At 32.2% G+C, this 16,144-nt stretch overlaps 1 protein-coding gene across 1 annotated transcript; it reads right to left on the bottom strand.

Moving 5' to 3' along the window:
* On the bottom strand, positions 1–12,796 carry LOC133189672 (polypeptide N-acetylgalactosaminyltransferase 5-like). The gene is made up of 11 exons (XM_061325069.1): positions 12,646–12,796; positions 10,373–10,526; positions 9,970–10,136; positions 9,239–9,403; positions 8,553–8,766; positions 6,743–6,860; positions 6,348–6,542; positions 5,219–5,347; positions 1,030–1,128; positions 668–796; positions 1–147 (listed from the first exon to the last, which is right to left on the bottom strand). Exons 1-11 carry the CDS (start codon positions 12,794–12,796, stop codon positions 10–12), a joined length of 1,659 nt encoding a protein of 552 aa, XP_061181053.1. The 3' UTR covers positions 1–9.
* Positions 12,797–16,144: the final 3,348 nt, after the last annotated feature.

Here is a 16,144-nt window from a genome sequence, read left to right as displayed (position 1 = left end):
ACATGTGAATTAGGTCAAATTTATAGTTCTCCTTTCCCAGGTCCATTTCTGAAGAGGACTTCGTGAGCAATTTCGAACCACAACAATTCCATTTATCTCGTCTAGTTCCATGCATGCATTATTGATATAACTTTTAATAACATTTTCCTGTAAAGAAAAGATAATATTTAAATTCACATTTCTCTTTCTCGTTTTACTCGTACATAAAAATGACATACAATATTACATTAGCTAATGTGGTATTACTATCACTAGGATTGATAGAACACAGTTTTTGAATATATAAAAAATAATTATTAAAATTCAATTTGAAGGGCTGCGGATTGTAAGCGAGCTTTACGCTAGGGCAATTTTAAAGGGAACTAAAATTTAATTAATCGAAAAGCATAAAGTTAGCCCTGTAAGACTCAATGCCTAATTGACAGAATCAAGTACAGGGTAAAAGGTATGTCCTGATCACCCCATAGCGGGATTAACGATTGTTGAACAAAGTTCTATTTCGTCATAAATTGGAAATATCAATTATGATCCTAAACTGAAATATTCTCTCCTGCTTCCACCGTTTTGTGAATATGGGTGTCATCAACTTCAATATTTCTTTTGTGATATATAGATGTATTCGAAAAAGATCAACCAAATATGAAAGCTAGAGAATTGTAGAGTGTACCTGTGTATATTCCCACTGTAGATATTTGCTGAGTGTTGTACATGGCCCTACTAATACACTGTTTATTCCATTATACACCAAACAACCCTCGTCCCTTCTTATTGTATTCTCACGTGTTAATGTCCAATGCTAAAAATATTATTCGTTTATTTTACATAATTGAATCAGGCATTGCTGACTAATGTAAAATCCTAGAAAAATACACCCCCAGTATCTTTTTATTTAATACAAAATATACTTTTTAAAAATTAAATGTATGAAATAGAATATAGCTATATCGTGAGGTTTCTTTCTCTTTCATTTCTTGAAATTAGCAAGGCATTTTTAACTCTCATTTTTATGCTATATATGCTTTGCAATACCTGCGACATTCCTACTGGAACACATCCTTTGACAGAAGCAGGTTTCCCAAAGAAATTTCCACTGGTATAGGAGTCTATACATATGTTGTTAATCTTCACCTAAAGAAATCACTGAATGTATACTTGTTATATAGGAATAAAGGAATTCATATTTTGATATCTTCGCTGCTGTTCGTAAATCACAGCCCGTCAAATATCAATCTTAAAATACATTGCTATCGCTAAGAAATATTAACGCCCTAACATGTTTGACCGTTAGGTGCATTACATACATTCATTCTACATTTTTGATATGATGGGATTTCATTAGTGTTTAGTGTTCGAGGAAGCTCTAAACACTAATGAAAAATATTCCCTTCAGACTCTGAGAACAGTTTTTTTCTCATAAAGAATTACATGAGTTTATATAGTTCTTTATCAACATAGATTATCTAACATATTGTTGTAGTAAAAATGTTCAAAGACAATGAAGTATTAATAAACAGAAATCGCTGTTGTTTACTGTTATTGAGAATATACATACAAATAATGCTTAAAATTGATCTTGATCTGTGATAATGCAAAGAATACTTTCATGTATTGTGTTGTTTACTGTAGATTTTCGTTTATTTCATTTTCGTCTACGGACAGATCACTCTGATTAAAACTACCGTGAAATTTAGAATTCTTCAGTTATCAGTGTCTAGAGCTTTATTACAACGCACTTTGAAAAAAAAATTGAGACCAAGTTAACGCACTTTGAAAAAAATATTTCTTTTCAAAGTGCCCGGTCAATATTCTTGCAAATTTTGGGTATGATGAATAATTATGTGAACCTGGTTGGATAACTTTTCGGTGATTACGTCACTTCAGGAGCTTAGATGTAGACGTTTAAAGATTTTTAGAGGTTGTCTTATTCCCAAAGGTTATCGTAAATTTTAAAAGGGAAATGGGTCTTTTAGAAATAATGGAGGAATGATTGTTCAATCGCATAATTTTACCTGATCTGTAATAAGGTAGATGTAGGGGTCGATAAGTGACTTAAAGCATCGCATTTTTTTCTCTCTCATATATCTATCTATCATATTCATCTATCTATCTATTGTGAACATATATGAAACAATGGTTGACTCATTTATTTGATAGTAAGGAAAATAAACCTTAGCCACATTACTCACTCGACTGAAATCACTAAAACTTTCTTAATAAAATCTTATAAATAAAAATTATGCAGTCAGATTACTTCTAAATCTGTAATTTGATATCATAAAAGGCTAGACACGTCAAATAGCATTGTTGCAACGCGAAATGTAATAACAACGCAAAATGTTATAAACTGGAATTATTACATTTTGCGTCGAGATCAACGCAGAATGTAATAACGCAAAATGTAATAGCACGATTTTTGGATTGTTACATTTTGCGTTGGGATTAACGCAAAATGTAATAATGCACTTTTTGGTTGTTACATTTTGCGTTACTTAATTTTTGCGTTGAGGACAACGCAAAATGTAGTAAAACAAAATGTAATAAAACAAAATATTAATTTTTTTTGTATTGTGTTTAATGCGAAACATCACATTGATTGAAACATAAAACAATGGGGAAACTCGCTTCACTAAATAGACAGACATATCTATGACCATGAGACAAAGTTTAACGTTACGGCTTTTACGGACATTACTAAATCTAATTGTTTATTTTTTAACGCTGTTTCTAACATTTTTATTGAATACTTAAACTTTGATTGGCATGTCTATTTACAAATCAGTCTGTATTATATATCCATCACTGACATTTTTAATTACCAAAGATTGACCATGGGCCCATTTAAAACTCTTGATATGCATGTACAACGTGCATGTGTACATTGGTTAGCAAATTAGAAGTGCATGTGTTTGTGTCTAGGGAGGTGAAGTGGTGGGTAGGGGTTACTCGTATGTTGATCCTTGTATTTTTATGCACATGCAGAAACTGTCCGTTTTATTATTGAAGAGAGAGAGAGAGAGAATTTTATTTTTGCTCATAATGCACATGATTTGTAAAATTGTATGAAATCTTAATTGTCAAGAAACCCCCTTCCCGCTATATTTACACCTGCCAGTAAAAATAAATAGATTTCTTTTCTAAATTTCAGGCATGTGCCTATCAAACAGCAAAAGCAAACTGATACACTGATTAACGAAATAACCCCCCCCCCCCCACACACACACACACATACTCATTTTCAATACCTATGATTTGGATATCAACTGATTTTAAATGGCTAATGAAATCAATATATGATAAAATCAGATCTAATGAAAGAATTAGTATATGTTTATTTTTCCTTTTGTTTATTTTTATTTTTTTTTTTTATATCTTTTTTCTTCATCCACTGCTCAGTTGAAAATTATTCTCAACCTGACTGACTTTTACAAAATGTAAGTGTGTTATTACATTTTGCGTTGTTGCATTTTGCTTAATCCCGAGGCAAAATGTAACAACGCAAAATGTAATAATCCAAAAATCGTGTTATTACATTTTGTGTTGATCTCGACGCAAAATGTAATAACGCAAAGTACAATAATCCCGGTTTATTACATTTTGCGTTGTTATTACATTTCGCGTTGTAACATAGCATGTTTTAATTACCCTTTAAATGTCATTTTTTTCCAGAGGAACTATTGTGGATACATAAAGGTTTTGCAGCTCGGCCGAATATTAAAGAGACAACCAACGGGCCATATAGCTAAAATGATCAGTAGTTTCTCTAAATTACATGTAGTTTTTGTTTAATACATATTTTTTCAAAGTGGGATAAGTGTCTCCATGGTAAAAAATGTTGATGTACACTCTTAACGCACTTTGAATAAATATTTCAAAGTGCGTTGATTTTGTCCCAAATTTAATGCACTATGAATGATTTTGTCCCAATTTTCACGCAATTTGAAAAAAAATATCAAAGTGCGTAATTTTTTCAAAGTGCGTTGTCACAGAGCTTCGTTTTAATTACAAACTAAAGTAAAAATCAAGAAATTTTATAAAGCTAAAACTTATCTTAACATTACAGTAACAAGATTAAAATACATGTAAATATTATAAATTCAGAATCAGTCATTGTAGGTTTAAACATAAAATTTTTGCTATTATTTATGAAAAAGAAATTTAATAAGAAACAAACTCTACTTACTCGCCTATAAGTAGAATTTTTAGGAGTTAAATTTTGTTCCAAAACTCCATAACGACTTATAAGCGAGTCCTAGAAACATAGGTTTTTTAAAACCACGAAACGTACCAACCAAACAATGACTGGTGACAAAAAGTGGTAATATATTGCTAAGCGTATTTCAGAAAGAAAAGGCACATCTAAGGTTATTATATGCATAAAGTATGAATACTTACAGAATTAAATAATTTTAATTTTTCATGTGTTATGTTTGTATGTAGTTTACATAATAAAACTGAACAAACATCGATGTCATGCCCTAATACACACAGCGGGTGTGACCGGTCGGTAGGGGATGCTCACTCCTCCATGGCACCTGATCCCACCTCTGTTGTGTTTGGAGGTCCGTGTTTGCTCTGCTTCCGATTTGTATTGTTTCAATGGACTTTGAGCTTGAATACCGTTCGTCATCTCCATGTTTTATACTGGTAAATACAATCGAATGTTCATCTACAATAAGAACTTATTTTGACATATACACTTTCCATCAACATAGTTCCAAATATTACGACCAACTTATAAGCGAACCGACTTATGCGAGTATATACGGTACATGTACTTTAACAGAGTGTGATATTTTTAGGAAAACCCCGATGAATAGTTTTGGAAAATCTTGTCAATGAAAAGGGTGAAAATAACGAACAGTGATCGATCTCAAAAATATTTTACATAAATTTATGAACAGGGCATAAAACACACACCCCTGGAAATTTGGTTGGATCTGGTACCTACGATGAGTAAGCATCCACAAATTTGGACACCTACTGTAATAAAAATCACAAACTTCTGTACGATAGTGCAAGTGTTTTAAAAAAATGCATAGAAGTACATTTTTTTGTCCCAAATCATTTTGATTTTGACTTATTTTTGAATATGCATGTATCAATATTTGTTCAATTTGTTCCTGAAGATTGTCGTACCAAACACACTGTTTACACCAAGCTTACTACAAGTGAATCATGAAGTATGTTAATTTTTGATGTCACGCGTTACATTTGTTACCTGACCAGTTGCTTTACATCCGTATGGAACATACACCTCTGGGTACACGTGTTTAATGTACCAGTCAAACGATTTACACTGAAGTCTCTCCCTAATGGCCTTTCTCTCTGATATGTCCCCTATGTTTACCTGTAATTGTTTCAGTAATCAAAGTAAATATGCATAATCCTGAAAATAAATAAAACTTTTGTCGATTAAATTAACTTAATGAAAAAGCCCCCGTAGAAGATACCATACAGAGGTGAAATACTGTATATTCAAAATGCGGAAACCTTAGAGAACTAATACAAATTAAAGTTATCTTTCTTTTCCTAGTCGGTTTTTTTCCTATTCTGGTGGAAATTCATATAAATTAAAAAATTCTGCTCTGAAACTACATTTTTAATTAGGAGTTCCAGCAAGTTTTAATGCTTTTTCCTTGTCCCATAGCACTTTTAATACGATGAAAGAAGTGGAGATAACGAACAGTGATCGATCTCAAAGAAATCTACAAACAATACAAATTTGTGAAAAGCGCACAAAACACGGAGCCCTAGAATTCCAGAGGAGGGATCAGGTGCCTAGGAGGAGTTGTTGTCCCCTGTTGACCGGTCACACCTGCCGTGAGCCCTATGTCAGATAGCCTGGTCTTTCATTAATGGTGTGGAATGCAGGTATAAAGTATTGAAAAGTCACAAGTTTTAAAAAATAAGTACAGTTTTTATACTTAAATATGAAAGAACCTATTATAAGATATTCATCACTTAAGGTATAGAGTAACATGTATTTACATTTGACAATGAAGTTGGAAACATATTTGTCTGTATGCCCCTTGCATATTTGTTAAATTTGCACCTGTAATGTGATCGATTTAGCATTTGCATTCACTATAGAGTCTTCTTCTATTGCTGAATTATTAAAAAATCCTGAATAAAAATATAATAAAAAATACAAGAGCCTGATCTGAATGAAAAAAATATGAAGCTTTATTTTTATTCGAGGTAATGGATATTCCTCTAATGCCGACATTGTACCTACTTGAATGTGAGAAAACAATCTATTAGATAATAGAGGTTTATAGAAATAAAAATTGTTTACGTGTATTTCTGGGAACAGATAACATAAGTAAAGAAAATCCGCCTATTCTTACATTGTTTTGGCTGTAAAAGATGCGGTCATAGTATATTTTCTTGTAGTCGTCCATCCAGACCTCTGCGACCCTCAAAGCATTCCTAATCATGTTTCCATATCCGTCCTTACCCCAGGAGTAGGGCATCACAAAGCGGAATAAGTGACCTATCTGGGAACAGGGGATTATCTCCAATTTACCTCCACACATCCATGTCTAAATAAGGAAATCGCCTGTGGTAAACTTTGTATAATCATTTCGGCTATACGTATTGCTTTTTAAATTCAGGATGTCGACCAAAATCGGCATGTAACTAAATCATGACTGTAGCTTTATGATGTAAATATATTATCAAGAAACAATATATATTTAAAATACACAATTGATGAAATAGTTCAAAGCATATAAAGTAATACCTTAAAAGAAAGTTCCATATTTTCACCACCCCATATTTTCAGCTCGGGGTCATATCTTCCGAGTTCATTGAAGAATCGCCTGCTGATGGCAAAGCAGCAGCCCAGATGAGTCGGAGTTCTGTAAAGTGGTAATGGTATAAGACTGTCAAGTATTTAATATTTAATTGTTGTTGTATGTGTTTATTTATCTTAAATGTATATCCATAGCCAAATAGTTAGATTTTGTTGTAATATAAAATAAATTTGTATATTTTTAGTTATTACGTTATTACGATCCTTTGAAAAAAAAATGATAGGAATGTAATGTGAAGATAACAAATAATAATCATGCTCAAATGTCAAATGGAGCAATACAACTTATGAACAGAGCAAAAAGAACCTCTGAAAACATAAGAGATGGGTTCAGGTGCTATTGAGGAGAAGGCATCTCCTGTCGACCGGTCACATCCGCAGTATGCTCTGTGTCAAGATAGTGTAAACGGAAATAAAACAGTAGTTAATTCAGTGTGAAATTGCCTAACAATTTGTATAAAATACTTCAGTCAAAATTTATATGAAAGAATGATCATTATATCAACTATAGAACTTGCCAAACATTTGATGAATACTAGTATATCCTTGTATCATCAACTTATTTTTCAGTAGTTTTCTTCGTTTGAGCAATTTTTCGTACAAAGAACATGCTCTATCGAATCAATTAGGAGATAAAAACCTCATATTCAGGCGCGATAAAAGTTTATTTCTTCATAAATAAGGAAAGCTGAGAAAAATTGAAGTCATCACGTTATTCCTATAGTTTAGTTATAAGGTTGCAATGAATGTCTTTCTCTGGTAAAATATCCATCTAGGAAGCAGAATGCCTTCGACTCCATGGTGTCTTATTTATGAGTTCAATAGGATATCTCGAAACAGTATATGAATGAAAATAAATATCAGTTTTTGAATAAATTCTCCGTCATAAAAATAAAAAAAGGTCTGATAATTATGGGACACAATTAGTCCTATTGAAATTCCAATTCATTCTTCTTACTAGGTATTTTCTCAAAAACGTTCGGAAAAAAGTGAATATTTAGATATTTTCAAAGTCTAAGGGCCGTTTGTAAAAATAAATTAAACATCGCAAAACTCAGACTTGATCTTTAAGTCACCGTTATCAAGATATATCCCAGACATCAAGTAATTATCTCAAAACATAGCTAAAAATGGTCTGGAAAAAGTGAATTGATAGAATATTTCAAAGTCTAACACGGGCCATAACTCCATAAAAATGGGCCAATCAACACGAAATTTCAACTTGATCTGTAAGTCATTAATATAAAGACAAATAGCAAACATCAGCTCAACATCTACAAATATAACCAAAAACAGTGAGGAAAACTAACTATGACATATTGACGTATGGAAAGGGATAACACTATTTGTCCCAGCCGTTTTGTGGCGAGGGCATGAAAATATGAAATATCGACATTTTGGGCTGATTTTACTTGGATGCTTACATGTGAAAGATAAAGATAACAAACAGTGCTCGATCACAAAAACACATTAACAATCACATTAACAATACAAATATGTGAAGAGGGCATAAGACACGGAACCATGGAACCCACGGACCCATGGAAATTCCAGAGGTGGGATCAGGTGCCTAGGAGGAGTAAGCATCCCCTGTTGACCGGTCACCGTCTCCATAGCACCTAATCCAACCTCTGATGTTTTTTTTTTAGAAGTTTGTGTTTGCTCTACTCCCGCTTTGTTTTGTTTCAATAGACTTTTGAGCTTGAATACTGTTCGTTTTCTCCATATTTCACGAAACCTGATTGGAGCAGTCAAAGATCCCCGCCTTTTCTGTTCCCTTTCTGGAACTGGTCGCCATGCGTAGTTGAGATCGAAATCAAAGCCTCCTAGAGACATGTACTCCAATTTGGAGCCCCTGTACTCAAAGGTGTCACAATCTATTGTGTCTGTCAGGGGAATAGGCACATTTCTATAGTCGTCTGCTATTCTTTCTAACAGAGGTTCTAGCCATCCTGTGTACACCAGATAACAAACTATAGATTATTGTGTTTTAACTTCCTTTTTATGTATCTAAGAAAATACGATAAGACTTATAATAGATGTACATGTTCAATTTCTTGTATAATATGTTAATCAAACAAAAACAAAAGAAAATGACCAGTTTTTTAAATACGCGAAATAAATGCCCAGATTGAATCTCCAAGTAAAATTTTGGCTTACAGTGACATGCATGATAGACAATCAGTAATACATTAGAGATGAATTTTAAAATATCCCAAAATATGTCCTGACAAATATTTCTTCAAACTTGATCACAAAATATATTTCAAAATCAATTAATGTCTCCAGATCAATATTACTGGAGATACTGTGCAAAACTATGAAAACATTATTTACTGTCTTTGCAATAATTACATGATTTTTCATAATTTAATACTTTATACGTTTAAAGGTTAATATATTGTGACATCACCTCTACTCTACCTTCAGCACACTCACAGTGGGAATCCAGAAATATGGCCACATCTGTTTGGACTTGACTGAATCCAAGATTCCTGGCTTGAATCAAACCTGTACGATTCTTAGCACGGACAAGATTAACGTTCGGGTATTTAGCTACCTCCTGTTCAAGCTTCTTTCCCAGATGTTCTGTAATTAATCCAGAATAAACAATAAAACCCATTTCTGGGTAATTTATGCTTTTGTTTGAAATGGAAAATTCAGTTGTATAACAATTAAACAGTAGAATATGCTTACAGAGAACCTTCAGGCGTAAAGCTCTCCTATAGTCAGTAGGCGACATTCTTGTCATTGCGTTGTTTATTGACAAGATTTCAATTAAAATTATGAATTTATTTAGACCATTCCAAGTTAATTATGTTTAGAGTCCATCTTAAAATCATAAACCTATCTTTGTATCCTGGAAAACACACAAACCAACACATTTTAATGAGATGCCGATACCAAAAGAGCAAATGATATCGCAAATATTTGTATGTGTGTATTTTTTGATGTGTTTTTTTTTAGCTTTTCATTTTCTCACATTATCTTAAAACAACCCGTCCACGTACGCTAAACATGGGAAAAAAATCCATGGTTTTACTTATCGACTGCAAAATACTATATCTAATACAAAGGTATCACTTAATCAAAAAAAAAATTGTAAAAGGTTAAAAAAAACCCGGTTTCCTTAAGTATAAATTATGCTGAATTACCTTGGACCGAGGCGTCATCTACCAATATCACTTTCTTTAGAAGATGGGGTGGTGAGTTGTTCCATATACTGTGTACTGTCCGCCAGAGGACGCTCCAAGCCTCGTTATAGAAAATTATCACCACGGAGGCTGTTGGTAGGTCCTTTCTGTAGATTTTCATTTTGCATCTAAGGAGAGAATACCTTAAATTTAGATATGTTCACACTTTGCATTTCTGAGCAGTAGGCTTCATTTTTGTATTATCATTAACTGAGCATCGTAAGACAAAAAAACTTTAATATGTCTGTATATAGAGAAACATATTTGCAAGCAAAACATTTTCTTTTATGAATCTACTCCAAAAAATGAATTAGACTTTTTCGTCTGGGGTGTTGAATACGTTGAATATATAGAAGCATTATACTCTTTATTCTTCACATCTCCCACATATCTATCTAAAGGTATCTGGTCGCTGACAAATTGGTTAAATCCGTTCTTTTTGTACCCTTCTTCATACACCTGCCGTTCCTTGTCTGTAAGTAACGCTTTGTTTACCGACATACCTTTACCAAACTGACCTACAAATAAATTTTTAATTTTGAGAAGAAAACATGCGTGTGTGAAACACAACTCCACCATCCACTTTCTATCTTAGTGACATGGCTGTAATTGGCACAAATTGACCTAGATCTTGATCAAATGACCATGTCTTTTGACCATGACACAAACTCTGATTAAAAACGTACTTTATGTTAAGTATCAACTTCTAATATTTTTTTTCCATTAAAAGTTATAGATCAGGAAAAATCAATGCGTCCAAATGACATAAAGTCAAGGTTATGACACACCCCCTGGTCCGAGACCGTCTTTGAGTCGAGTCCATGTATGGATTATGGATTTTCCCATCTCTATGTACTTTTCTATAGTTATGAGGTAGATCAACATTGTGTACATAACATGAGACAAAAAGATTTGATCTGGATAGTGCAAGAATAAGTTGTAGACTACATCACTTGTCTAAATTAACCTTTACTTATAATTTAAGTGTAAATTTTTATTGCAGGCATATGAGGGGTGTCCTTTAAATGAAATATGGAGACAACGAATAGTTTTCAAGCTCAAAGTCCATTTGGGAGCAGAGCAAACACGGACCTTCAAAAACATCAGAGGTGGGATCAGGTGCCATGAAGAAGTGAACATCCCGACAACAACCGATCGGTCAAACCGTTTCTGATGCGAGGTGAAATATTTTACCTGTCTAACATTTTGATCATTTTTGATCATGTTAACACCACATCGCTTGACATTAAAATAGGACTTAATTTCTTAATGTCCCATATCTGCTCCCAAAATCAAACTTCGATGTAGAAATATTTAATTTTATTATATAGTCTATTTATAGTCCCTATATAATCTATACAAACGCAAACAGTTCATAACACTACATATTCACTGGTTTTGAAGCCGTATTCACCGGAGGGTCGGTGCGCGTGCAGCGACATTGTGACGTCACAATCAACACTTCAAACAACGATGTAAACAATGGTTGCAACGGCTGGAGCCAGCTGTGTATCTGAGCAGGGAAAACATTAGCCAAGCCTATTGCAGGATTATTTTCTAAACATTTCGATGCCTTACAAACAGCAAAAGGAAAACATGGAAGCTATAACTTGTAATCTGGACATTTTTTAAAAAAAAATTTCCACGACAGAAGTTCGTAAATGAAAGTGATATCATCATGCAGCCTTCAATGTGTTATTTATTCAAATCCAGACTATATAATAAAACAATTATGGACTCTTTCGGTGGTAAATATGGTTTGTTATTCACCAGAAAAATATCAATATTGACCTCGGCTTCGCCTCGGTCAATATTGATATTTTTCTGGTGAATAACAAACCATATTCACCACCGAAAGAGTCCATAATTGTATAATATTCTAATCCAGGATAATATTTACAGACTTCAAAGCAGTTAATATTTTAACAACCATGACATCATAAATTAGTTATGAAGTCATGAAAATGGCGTACATTCTAAATCACAATGTTTTATAAGAAAATGGTATCTTTTACGTCAAATTGTTTACTGGAAAATTCCAAGCGCAGATCTGCTCAGACTTGATTTTTATATACAATGTGAAAAATGATTATATAAATGAAATATGTGGATATAGTACCTGAGCAGGTCTGTGCTTTATTATTACTTTAGTTCAAACTGATCAAAATTTTTGCATTTTGACTTCTTTTTAAAAAAAAAATGTTTAGAAATTCCCATAGTTTTGGACTTTACAGAGACAGAAAATGCCATTTTTTGTTTCCAATCCATTATTAAATCGATTAATTCATTTTTTATATACAATCTAAGCAATTCTGTACATTTCAAGAGCAAATTCAAAATTTGACCATTATGGGGAGGGGAGAGGGGTGGGTGGGCAGAAATTTGCCTTTACCGTATACAGTTCTTTAAAATTTTGGTTTAACAAATACAAAAAAGTCCCTTTATGAAAGATTTCAATAAAAATGCCGGACATTCTCTTACAATGAACATACAGCTATATACATTTTTTCTTATGTTGTAAAAGCTTCATTAATTGCATTCTTATTATCTTCGGTAATTTTAGTGTTTACAGCCAAAACGAGGTACATGTATTTCATTTGCAATATAGACGTTTGTAACATACTGCACGAACAATACCTGGAGCTGATAAATTGTATCTCTGATGTAGTGGAATGGTGGCTTTCGAAATCCTCTGGATCTCCTGGGATAGAGATCCTCTATGAACCTCTGAATCTTCAGTTTTTGAACGGTGGAATGCAACAATCTTTTTCTCGTATTTGTTTGTCATTTCTATTTTTTCCTGCTTAAACTCTCTCCTTTTGAAATTAATTTTCCACTCCTTTCTGAATTTAAATAACTCATTTTCTCTGATAGACTGAAGCTGAAAATTTTCTTGCAAACCCCGTAAAATCAGCATTATTGTAAGTATCCATATAACTCCAAATGTTGTCATGATATAGAGAATTCTTTGCTTCATGGCTAACGTTTTATATTTAGCAAAGACAGGCTTCTAGTAATCTACAAAATAATAGAAAATCAGTAATTAAATCGTATTTTACATTTACACTGTAAATTCTAGTCAGCATATTTATCCTTTTTTTTTTAAAGGATTATATTTAATATATTATCTTGTATGTTGATGCATTAAAGTTACATGCTGGCATAAGTATCGGGAATGTTAACATAATCAAAAATATAAAAATTCAAAAATTTATTTACAAAAATATAGGGTAAATAAATACGATTTTTCCACATAAGCTGATACTCATTCGAAATTCAGTTCTTATTCCTCTTGACCAATATGCTGATCTTTAAACCAGAGTAATTATCTGAAAATATGTTCTGTGTAAATCACTCGCCAGTGATTAAATCAATGATACACATGCACGAGCACAAAATAAATAAATTACTTAGTATTTCAATAAAAATATATAAATGTTTATATTCTTTTTAAATACGACATCTCTTTATCCAGAATAGCTCATTCTTATATTGTATACAAGTACAATTGAATCCCTTAGTTTAATTATTTACAGAAAGCTATCCAAATGAAAAACCCATGAAAGTCATAAGAAAAATAGGATTTTTTTCATTCATGTTTTTTAAAGATTATTTTTCCCCTATTTATGCTATGGTACATATATTAATGAAAATTTTAGATAATTATTAATCAAGTGTGTGTTTTTGCATCAATCATTTTTAAAATTCGAAATATTCTTTTTATCTTCCTGAAAACTTAGTATGTACATGTAATATTCATTGAATAAACATACTTTTTTCACTCTCAATTTAATTACGAATTATAACACTTTTTGTTCTGGTTTTTACCCAGAGTGGGTGAGGCGAATATGCCTTACCGTATACAAACACTTGCGTCAATAAATTTCCTCTTTATATGTAATATGAGAATTCATAAAATGGTCGTTTAACATCTATTTGATGATCAAAGATTTCAAGGCGATATGGGTGAAAAATTAAACAGAGGAAGACGCAACAGATTGAGTAGACAACGCAATCATAAAGAATCACCGGCAGATGCTGATTGTGTGGCTATGGTGTGGGCAGCTAAAACCTAACACCTTTGTCAATATAATACGATTAAACAAGAATTATCAAACAACATCAACAACTGAAGACCAATTTATCAGTCCAGCCTTTGGTTTAAGATCACATTCTTTCATACTTATCCATCAATATTTTTCTTCAAATTTTGAACACCTTTGAAGAGACTATGATTTATACGATGTGTCACTTAAGGACACATACTACGATGAAAAAAAAAATCAAATGTTGATATATATTGTTGAACTTATTTTTGGTTGTAATTGACTTATATCAAATCCTTAGAATATTAAAAAAAATGAAAACTTTCTATGATGTTCAAAATTCTTACTTTTTTTCTATCGTCCTTAATCTATAAAATATTTTATCGCTTTAACGACATTTTTGAGAATTTTGAATGAAAAAATGAAACAATGCGACTAACTTACTTATGTAAAAATAAATTAAGTTATTTTCACAAATTTTTGGAAACAATTATATGATCCGTCCTTCATACATTTACAGTAAATCTTTTTTTTATTATCTAATAAAATAAAATTTTCAACATACTAGTATGTTATTATTTTTACAGAAAAGAATGATGATCAAAGAAATTTTTTAAAAGAAAACTTAACGAACATCCAATTCTCCACGTAGAGAAGTATCTTGAAATTTAAATTTCCTTTCAAATAGAAAAAAAAAGCTTTGAAACAAATATAAATTAAAAGGCCTCTTGACAAGACAATGTTCATAAATCAACTTTCCTAAATGCAGCCTTCACTGCTCATTCTACATTTATCTATACATAAAACTGTGATGCAGGCCAACATAAAGAATGATCCATACAAGAACAATAATTGCTCACTACTGTTATGTAGAAATGTCTGCATGTTATATTGAAGTATTGTGAATTCATTTGTCTTCTAAAATTGATTATTCAAATGATTATTTTTCACATTTCATCAAAACATAGTTAACATCTGTTGCAGCCCATCCTAATATAATATATGTACAGGTGCTAAGATCTGAACAAACTTAGCATATCATTATGGATATTAGTATATTGATTTAACCCCTGTTTTACAATATCATTTTTTTAAGAGTTTACCTCTTGTCACACTGCTTACAAAGAAAGGATACATGAACTCTTTATTGAGACTTTAAAACCTTAGTATGGTCCTATTCTTTCCCCCAGACTACGATTCAAACAAATTATACATTAATTATAAGTAAGAAATTAAACTATACTCTACAGTATCTATACTCAATGTATATATAGAAAAACTACATACCCTATTCCATATCACATCCTGTATCAGCCCGATATAACCAGAGGGCTGATATTGGCCGAGGGCTGCTACAGGATGTAATATGAAGATAACGAACAGTATTCAATATCGAAAGTGGATCTCAAAAATTTAGAGGTGGGATCAGATGTAATGGAGGAGTGAGTATCCCTGCCGACCGATCACACCCGCCGTGTGCTCCTTCTCATAAACGAAAAAAAACCCCGGAAAAATCTGCAGATAGTTCAGTGTATAAATAATGGCCTAACAATTAGTATGAAAAACATCAGTCAGCTTTTGACTCAATGATAGATTGTATGTGCTGACAAGGTCATTGTATCGACCATAAAACTTGCGAATAGAATCCTTTCAGTAGGAATTTAATCGCTTTGATGAGTGAATTAAACAACATCAGTCGATCTAATTGTTTTCATTCAACATACTATGAGATAAACGTAATTTCTTGTATCTTTTGATTCATCTCCTTATACATGTCAATCTCTAATTCATTTACGATAAGAAAGCAATACCTTAGCATGTTACGTATATATTCAATTCAAAATATGTTTCAATTATAAAGTGCATGCAAATAAGGTAAAAATTAAGTTTTATACACGCATTTATATTTCGGAAAACACAGTCTTAACAGTGAAATTTCTTAAGTAAGAATAAAATAATAACGAATCTTGCCTTGGAATTAACCGTATTAAAAATATAATCTAATTAAGGACAACATACCTGTGGATATGAGCTAAGGAAAACAAAAAAAAAACAAAAAAAAACAACAGCAGCAGACTTTAACGGTGCAG

Source organism: Saccostrea echinata, unplaced genomic scaffold (assembly GCF_033153115.1).
Source record: "Saccostrea echinata isolate AGI-Se365-2 ecotype Australia unplaced genomic scaffold, CSIRO_AGI_Sech_v1 ptg000019l, whole genome shotgun sequence".
NCBI lineage: Eukaryota > Metazoa > Mollusca > Bivalvia > Ostreida > Ostreidae > Saccostrea > Saccostrea echinata.
Note: the sequence above shows the minus strand (reverse complement) of the source record. Positions and strands in the feature narration are given on the sequence as shown.

Excerpts from the sequence above, each read along its gene's own strand:
- LOC133189672 (XM_061325069.1), bottom strand. The coding sequence starts at position 12,796 with ATGACAAACAAATACGAGAAAAAGATTGTTGCATTCCACCGTTCAAAA. Across the intron at positions 6,861-8,552 it reads TCTTTGACTGCTCCAATCAG|AACTCCGACTCATCTGGGCT; the intron begins GTTTCGTGAAAT and ends ACCACTTTACAG. Across the intron at positions 148-667 it reads TACAGTGGGAATATACACAG|GAAAATGTTATTAAAAGTTA; the intron begins GTACACTCTACA and ends TTTTCTTTACAG.